The 9056-nt window shown below is 47.5% G+C and overlaps 3 protein-coding genes across 3 annotated transcripts; 2 read left to right on the top strand and 1 right to left on the bottom strand.

Moving 5' to 3' along the window:
* Positions 1-703: 703 nt before the first annotated feature.
* Positions 704-1585, bottom strand: EI90DRAFT_1991909 (uncharacterized protein). Its single transcript, XM_039052410.1, has 3 exons — positions 1218-1585; positions 1084-1166; positions 704-1005 (listed from the first exon to the last, which is right to left on the bottom strand). The coding sequence occupies exons 1-3, from the start codon at positions 1393-1395 to the stop codon at positions 865-867; spliced, it is 402 nt and encodes a 133-aa protein (XP_038912681.1). The 5' UTR covers positions 1396-1585; the 3' UTR covers positions 704-864.
* A 2281-nt stretch (positions 1586-3866) lies between these two features.
* EI90DRAFT_3018790 (uncharacterized protein) lies at positions 3867-4409 on the top strand (the record flags this gene model as incomplete). The annotated part of the gene is made up of 1 exon (XM_039057258.1): positions 3867-4409. The coding sequence occupies one exon, from the start codon at positions 3867-3869 to the stop codon at positions 4407-4409; it is 543 nt and encodes a 180-aa protein (XP_038912680.1).
* A 1161-nt stretch (positions 4410-5570) lies between these two features.
* EI90DRAFT_1991023 (uncharacterized protein) lies at positions 5571-7196 on the top strand. The gene is made up of 4 exons (XM_039052409.1): positions 5571-5618; positions 5881-6245; positions 6318-6425; positions 7034-7196. The coding sequence occupies exons 2-4, from the start codon at positions 5964-5966 to the stop codon at positions 7043-7045; spliced, it is 402 nt and encodes a 133-aa protein (XP_038912679.1). The 5' UTR covers positions 5571-5618; positions 5881-5963; the 3' UTR covers positions 7046-7196.
* The last annotated feature ends 1860 nt before the right edge of the window (positions 7197-9056 follow it).

Here is a 9056-nt window from a genome sequence, read left to right as displayed (position 1 = left end):
TCGCGGGTGGTTGCGCATGCATTTTGTACCATCATTTCGTAACTATACGTGACTCAGCGGTAGGCTTTTGCATTAAATGTGAATGATCACCCCGTGCATGCAAAAAGTTTTAAACCTTTATTGAATGTGATGATAGGGAGGAAAAAATTAGGGGATTAAATCCTCGGGGATGTGAGTCATGGATCACGAACTACAGGTATACGGTACTAATTACCTCTTCAGCTAGATCTGAGCTTATAGCCAAGGCCAGCTGTTCAACTAACTAGTTAGTTAGTCAGTCAGTCCGTGATTGGCGGATCAATCTATCCATCGCCCGCTTCGGTGGCATCCTCAATCCTTGATCTGCCATGCATATATATATATACATACACACCCGGCCAGAGGCTCGTTCTCGACTAGCCATGCATGACCGCTCAACGAGTGTCCCATGCACCTAGAAAGGTATATGTAAATGAATAACGACTGATCGGCTAAGCTCGGGTTTGACTTCTCTCTAGAAAAAAGCCGCGGCAAGGTGCCGCATGTGCTTGTGCATGCATGCATGGCACCAAGCAAGTAGTACTAGTACTGCTTGCACGAAACGAATAATAACGAATACTACCGTCGAAGTTCTGGGGTCCTGGTCTGGGTGTATTTCTCAAGAGGCCGATCCTGATGAGGTTGCCGTGCTGTGGCCGGGATTGTCTACGGTAGTATATCTACATCACTGGGTAATGCGTCCCATATAGGTATATTGTAAGTAATATGATGTGGACAAAAAAAAATAACTAATCTGACACGTCATGCACATGCGGGATCGGAGAGACAGTGTCGACCGTCGATCGACCATCGACATCGGACTCGAACGTACTCATTTCAATTGGTTCAAAAGCTAGTGGCGGCAGAGCAACTCTCCGGGGGGGGCGGCCAACGGGCCACATGGATCGATAAAAAAAAATGAACACTCTGTAATCCTCCCTCCCCCCATTTTGAAAGTTTGAACTGACGTGACGTGACCTGCTGAACCTGCTGAAACGCTCCGTACCGTACGCACGTACCCAATGAGCAATTTTTTTTTTTTGATTCGGTGATGTGATGTCTCACAATTCGATTCATAATATTCTTTCTACCTGTATCAAAAGCTAGCCAGACGAGATGAGACGAGTGATCGATCGAGGAATTGCTTACTGTAAAAGAAAAGTGTATACGGATATATATATATATACAGACATACTCACAGCCGATGTATGCCGATACACACAACTTATGTATATGTAATGTGAAAGGAAGTGCGTACGCCGGGGCATGTCGTGAGCGTATCTCGAGAAGCCGTGGGGTGGTGGGGAAGGGGGGAAGATCAGGCCTGCATACATATCGCAAGTCGAAACGGACTGCTGGAAGTGCATTGCATTGCATGCACGATTGATTGGGGGGGGGGTCTACTTGCGCAGTGCCAGTATACTAGTAGGAGGACAACTTGAAGCGAATCATGATCTATGCTATTGTGGTGTTGATGTGGGGGGGGGGGGGTGAAAAAGGAAAAACTGGGAGCGAGGATAGGGATTTGATGGAGAATGAGAGAGATAGAGAGAGAGGCATTTTTTTTTTTTACATATGGTGGAAGTGTTGAAGTGTGAAGCGTGAGTTGTAAAGTAGAGGCGCCATCGCGTGCCGAGCCGTGCCGCGGGGGCTGCTGCGCACGGATATATATATATATATACTTATCATTGTTATTAAGTATGTATATGTATTGTGATTGATTGATTTCAGCATTTGTACTGTAAGCGCGTTCAAGAATCAATCCATTCCGCAGGCAGTTCGATCACGAGGGAAGGGTTTGTGTGTTGCGCTGGGTGTGTGTGTGTGTGTGGGTGGGTGGGCGTGAGCATTCCGAATCCGAGTTCGAGTCGGGAGAAGAAAGATGAGAAAAAACGATACAGTGAGTATTGCAGGATGTTGGGCTTTTGCATGCATGCCTTGGGTTTGCGTGGTCGGATTAATTATGTGGGAGAGATATATGTATATATTGTTTGATGTGACTCGTGAGTGTTGCATGGTTCGAAGAAGAAGGATTGTGGCAGATCCCTATTTTGAGCTAGTTCTTCTTCTGATGCACGAGGACCGATGCTGACAGTTGTAAGTAAAAAAAGATTCAATTCTGATAAATGTGTATGGACGTAGCGTGTAACTTGCTTCGTGATATTCGTGAAACCCATCAGTGCTTCCGACATACATATAAGTTGACAGTGGCACGTGGATGTTACTCACGTGTGAGCGCGCTTATACAGCGGAGTTGGCCGAATCTAATATTGTCTTATCAATCCACTTGACACTTGAGTACTTACGTAAGATACTACCACGTCATAACTTCGACGTAGCAGATGCAAAGCGCATGGTTCATAACCGGCCATCTCGCCCGTAAACGGGACAAGGATCCGGGGGTTGGATCGTTGGCGCGTGACAAGCCGGTGTTGTAACGTAAAGGCCGCCCCATGAGAAACCCTTCTTCCATCATAAGTTTTGAGAAGCAGTTTTGTGAGTTGAGTGAGTGATAAAGCGCAAGGAGAATCATGAATTTACCCACGCACAGACGACGATCAGTATGATGTATTTGCACATTATGACACCAGTTTGCACAGGGTTGGGCAATCGCTTTTTTTGTAGTTTGGAGATGATTTTCCCAAATGTTTATGTTTTTGGCCAAAAAAAAAAAACGTTGGCTGTAAACATGGGAATACCCGACGTCGGATATACAATATTTGCCGCGCGCGTGCAAAACGATACATAATTGCCTTATCGCAAATGCATAGGTGCATTACTGAAGGAGGGGGGGGGGGAGGAAGTTGGAACCGGAAAGAAGGCGGTTCGGTGCGGGTTGGAACAAGTTGCGGCGAACTGTTGTTGCGCAGGCGGCGAGATGACGGAAGATTTTGTGAGCTATATATATATGTGTGTGTGTGTGTTGGCTCGATCCATGGTGGGACCCGGCCGTGGGTGGCGCGAGGATTTTGGTTAACGAAGCTGAGAAGGGAGGAGCTTAGGAGTGGGCTTTTGGGATGCCCCCTCCCCTCTAGCTCCAGTGAAGAAATATCAGAAAGGAAGTACCCAATGCATAGCTTAAATGGAAGATGGTTACCGGGTGTTGAATCAGAGCCAGGGAAAATGATAAAATCTCGATCTATTTTACTTTACAAATCGGATGGGACGGAAAGAAGGCTTACCAAGAGGAAAACGCGGAACATTCCGTCCACTTTTTTTTAATTTTGAAATCTTTTCCAACATTCCTTCTTGTCGACTTGATCTCCATTCATTGGGGTTCGTCTCCTTCTTCTTCGGCCGTAGAAGGTATAACATAGTATGTATGTAACGTGGTTTGACGTTTGGGTTAGGTTGGGGTGGGGCGCAAAAGCGAAAAAAAAGAAACTGAATTGATAGAAGCCGAGCAAAGGGTACTGAATTAAAAGAAGCCAAAGAAGCTTGCTCGATTTGTAAATTGGATAATTAATATACAACAATTCTATTATTTGTATTTTTTTTTTTTTGTACCATATTCTTCCTTTTTTTTCTTTCGCATTTTTTCTTGTCGAAGTGATACATAAAATCCGCGCGAAGAGTTGATTGAGTTCTTGGTTCTCGGGAAACATCATATTTAATACATTTAGAGAGAATTAGAAAATAAGTAAAAACCTGCCATTATAATCTGACCAGACTGGGTAACTGCTCCAGAACTACTTCAACTAGACGCTTCGCTTCCATGCCATATCCTTCCCTTCCAACCTCTCTCCCTCCCCTCCTCTCAACATCCACCTACGCGTTCACCCTATCCCCCCATCCTCCTCACCGGAAAGAGTTCTCCTCTCCTCTCTTCTTTCCTCTTCCTCCTCTTCATGGCCATCGCACTCTCCATTGTCCCACCAAAAGGTTTCAACGCTGCAGGTCGATTCTGGCCATTCTCCGGTCATCTAGGCTTGACTCCCGTCTCAGTATCAGGCATCGTAAGAACCAAACTAGATCCTGATGCTCCCTCTTCGAGTACCACTGGTGGATCCGCGATGACCATTGCACTCAAATGTTATGAATCCAGATTAGGAAGGGTTGGCGTTATTAGGACCAATGTGTTGTATGAGCAACAAGTCGTTCTGTGGTCTGCTGCTGCTGTTACTGCTGGAAACACTGTTGGTTCCATCGCGTCTACTCCTATTGCCCATACTTCTCTGGCGTCTATTTCCAATTCCGCATCTGGATCGATGCCAAGTCCTATTTCAAATTCGACGGCGGCGGGCGCTAGTACGGCTCATACGGAGATGATCCCGCAGGGAGACTTTCCATTCAACATCATCATACCTCCTAACAGTAGTTCATCCACCGGCTTCAGTTCGTGTCATTTGCAATCTTATCGCGTCTTTTGGCGTCTTGAAGCCAGTGAGTGACAACCCTTCTTTTTCTTTCTTTTCTTTTCCTTTCAAGTTTTTTTTTTTTTTTCGCAATCTGTGTTTCTCCGCGGCGCTTGGGGAGAGGGGGGTTCTCTTGTGACAGCAAGTCGGTTTTCACACTCGTTTTCTATCGTGGAGTTTACCGTTCTTCCCCCCATTTGGCTTCGACCTTTTTCTTCTCTCTCTCTGCCTCTTCACTCACAACCCTTAACTGATGAACAAACTCTATTCTGCAAATCCTTATCCGAACGTTGTTACATTTATCTTCTTGCGCGGCTACTTTGTGATGGAAAAAAAAAAAAAAACAACCACAACCGCAACACAAACCTTCGTTCCAAAAATAAACGGGAATTTGAAAACCGTTTTTGGAAATCATCAATCACGGTGTTGTGTGTGGTGGTGGTGGTGATCTCACTTTCTTTGCCCAATGGATTCAACATCTGGGATCGATTGATTTTGACCACACATTGCAATCGTAAAAAAGCCGTCCATCGCGGTTCATCATCATCATCATCATCATTAGGCTCAAGTTCCACACTGTCGAAACATTACGATGTCGCTCTGATTCGATACGATATCCCTTCATCTTCACACTTCCTTTCTTCTTCCACCTCCACCTCCACACACACACACACACCCACATCCACCTCAGTCCCTTCATCTTCGTATTCGCCCCTATCGTGGCAATGTCCGCCTTCAACTTGTTCCTCCCCTTCGACTTCTTCTTCTTCCGGAGTCCCACTCTCACCCGTTCACAATACGACTCATCAATACGATCATCATCATCATCATCATACCGACGACACCGCTCGACGTCCGTCTCAAAAGCGACGTCCTATTTCGTATCAGTCCCCGCCTTCTTCAGCCTCCTCTTCCTTTTGCTCCCCTTCCTCTTCTCCATCTCCCTCCCCTTCTACCTCTTCTTGTCCGTCCACGCCCACGCTTGCAACTCGGACAATGTCCTCCCCGACTTCCCCAACATCCACCAACACCATTAGGACTTACCTTCCCCCGACACACTCTTACCTTCATTCATACAAATTATCGCTCCCTTCGAACGCTGTGGGTCCTTCGGAAACGTTCAACGTGGGGTATAGTCTTGTGTGCAAAGAGGGTGTGCTTCCTACTAAGGTGCAAACAAGCGTGAAGAGGGTTGTGGAGTTGTTCGAGGAAGGGTCTTCTTCGAATGTTGTTGTTGGAGATGTTGTGGGAGAGGGAGGAAGAAGGGGAGCAGGACGAGTTTGTATACCTGTTTCACCCGTCTCATCTTTTGGGAGTTCGACGAAATCGGACGAGGGGATGAGAAGAGCGATGAAGGCGGCGCGTCGTCCTTTTATGGGTGGAAGTGGGAGTGGGGGTCGTTCGGGTGACGATGATGAGGATGAGGAAACTGGCGATTCGGAATCGGATGTTGATGGAGGGGAGAGTAGGAGGGGGAGGCGGGAAGATGGGAAGGGGAAAGGGAAAGGGAAGGAGAAGGAGAAGGAAAGGTTTAAGGTTCCGTTTGGATCTTCGAGCTCGTCGAGCGCTTCGAAGGGGAAGGAGAAAGAGATGGATAATAGGGACAAGGACAAGGATAAGAGTGGGAATGGGAAAGCGAAGATGAATAAGCAAGTTTTGTTCAGTACGACGTCGTCTGTGTCCAGAGTGCCAGTCGCGGTTGGTGGAGTGGAGGATGAGGGGAGGGAGAAGGTCGTCGGTGTGAGTGGATTGAGAACGTATGAACATAAGGCTGTGGTTCAGATTCCGGAGAAGAAGAGTGCGTCTCATTGGGGTGTGGGGAGTACGATGAGGACTGGAACGGTTTGTGTCAAGTTTGTATTGAGTGCCAAGGTAAGATACGTTTCCTTTTTTTTACGTTACTAAACAAAAATTGATGTCCTCTGGGTATATCTTGCTTTCCAGATCACGTTCACCTCGAATCGAGGGAGTTCGGAAGTGGTTAAATTACCTGAACAGGAATTTGTCGTGGCGTCCGTGGATGAAGCGGAACGTCAACGTGTGATCGCGCAGGTAGTCATGAAGGGAGCAGGACCATATGGATATTCTCATCCTGGAGCTTGTCTTCATACGCTATCGACGACGGATTTTAGGTCATCCTCGACGTTGCGCCTAGTGACGGATATGGATGTGGACAGCGGTAGTAGGAGTAGCGGTACAATGATTGGGGGGGGATTCGACGCCGCAGGTCAGAGTCGTGTTCATCTCCTTGCGTCTGCAAGCAACTCTACTACTAGTGTTAATACTGGTGCTGGCAGCAGCGGTGGTGGCGGTGGGTTCATTGGATCGTCAGCCTCCTCGACGTCTTCTTCGACGACGAGTTTGTTAAGCGGAAGGAGAAGGAGAAGGAGCCCTAGTCCTGCGGCCGTTAGCCCCCCTTCCAGTGCAACGACGACGACGACGACGACGACTTTTTTACAGGCGTCTTCGTCCAAGTTTTTGAAAGCACCGTCACCATCCTCTTTTTTTGATAGGAGGAACAGTGCGAGGAACAATTTGACTCGTGCTGCGGGTTCAACTCCTACCTCTTCATCTCCTAGCCTTAGCCCTAGTCCTAGTCCCAGCCCTTGCTCTTGCCCTAGCCCTGCCCTTGGTCCTACCCTTGGTCCCGGTCCCGGTCCTGGTTCCATTAGTTTTAGAAGACCTTTCACTTCGCCTGGTGTGGTCACACCACAGCTCCCTCCTTCGTCGTTTCCGTCCCCTTCTAGTGCAGTGCTTGAGGCTGCTAGGAAGAGGTTATCTCATAATCTACCTTCTTCTTCGTATAAGAAGCTAGCATCATCTCCTCTTATTCCACCTTCTGCCACCACCACTACCACCGCCCCTTCTCATTCTCCTTCTCCCTCTACCCCTGCTACTCCCATTACGCTACTTCCCCCGTTCTCCGCTCTGGAAGCGGGATCGGCGGGTGATAGTGGTGGTGGTGATGCTGGTTCATTTCAACCGTTTGCGGTGGCGATGGCGACGACGGGGGCGGGGTCGAAGAGTGCAAAGTTGGGGTTCGAACCCGAGCAGGTGAAAGAGTGGGAGAAGGAGTTGGACAAGATCGTCGTGTTCAGCAGGAGGAGGAGCGTGGGGATTGGTGCTGGTGCTGTTGGTGTTGATGTTGATGTTGATGTCGATGTCGATGTTGATCGGGCGGGGAGCAGTGCGGAGACGGCTGCGAGGATTGGAGTGGGTGTTGGAGATGTCTAGAAACATTGTAGGGGTGGGGGGTAGGCTCTCTTTCTCCTTTGCGATCTCTCGTCATTTAGATGCGCATTTTCTCTCCTTTTCCTCCCTTCCCCGCACCCGCACCCGCCCCCTCTCCCTCTCCCACTGTAAGTGCATGGGAGTCAGAAGAGAAGAGTAGGAACCTTTCCCTCTGTACCCCCCGACCTTTGGACCTTGAGCGATGCATTTTGTTTTTAAATTTTAGCCTTATCCCCCCTTCTGTTGGATTGAGGAATTTTTCTATAAATTCGGCTAGAAGTCCGTCGTCACTTCACTATTCCTTTCCCCTTTTTTATTTACTTATTTATTTATTCATCCCCCCCTCTTGCACGTCGCAATATTCCAAATTCCAATCTCTGTCAGTCCAATTAAACGACCAACCAGTCAATCACTCAAGAATTTTTTTTCTCCTCCCATTTTGATTAGCCTGCTGGGGGGGGCTCGACTCTCCTTCCCCCACCTTCGCAACTCACGTTTAGTCTCTTTTCTGTGTGTGTACCAATCACGATCCCTTAGGTCTCTCACTTTTTTTTCGTTTTTTTGTTGACATCAACTTAGAATCCAAACCCGATTCGAATTCCAACTTCGTCCCCACAGATGTCTGACCGTTCCGCGTGGCTACGCTAGCTTATGTATAAGCTACTAGTGTTGGTGGCTCAATTCAATTGGATCGAATTATCGAACATGCGCATGGCCCCGATATATATATTTAGTTCCACGTGCATGCCCGCGTAGCTTTGAGCGGCATCTACTACATATATGAAGAGCGCGGGGCATGGGCTTCCACGGATCGCGAGCGTTGATTGGTTGCAGCGAGGGGTCTCGCACACTCTCATGTATTGGATGGGGGGGGCCTAGTAGCTTGAGAAAGAATTAACCGAGCTGGCTAAGCCCCGGTCCCGTCACCTACATGCATGCCAGATCCTGGTATCTTTTAAGTGCATCTTTGCAGTAATCGTCTCTTTCACCGCTGCAAAGACAAGTTCGATCTACAGCCATGCAAGAACAACAGAGCAAGAACCAGAGGCATATTTCATTCAGCGAACAGCAAGTGATTTTTTTTTTTAAAAAAAGGGTCTGTACATTTCTTGTTCCAATCACATAACTTGAATTTCCACCGGCCTTTGACACATATGCAATCTCACTAGATATGTATGTATTCGATTGGTATCTAGCTGCAACCCAACGGTTCACATGGCGTGCACTTTCAAAGTGCATACATGATTACTACATGTTGCAATTCTCGTTAAGTAAAATGTACGTCGATCGCACTGAAGGGCTGGCTCGAATTTTCTTATATAAATATGAACAATCGATGGGCAGCTAGTGGAATATGCATAATAGATCTGTGACTGGTACTTGGTGGGCTGCTGCGTCATTCTTGACTAGATCTGATCACATATATATATATATATACATCCTCGTCACCAC

The sequence above is a fragment of the Cantharellus anzutake genome (genome assembly GCF_015039405.1).
Source record: "Cantharellus anzutake strain C23 chromosome Unknown EI90scaffold_48, whole genome shotgun sequence".
Lineage (NCBI taxonomy): Eukaryota > Fungi > Basidiomycota > Agaricomycetes > Cantharellales > Hydnaceae > Cantharellus > Cantharellus anzutake.
The sequence above is the reverse complement of the archived record's forward strand: the minus strand, read 5'-3'. Positions and strand labels throughout refer to the sequence as shown.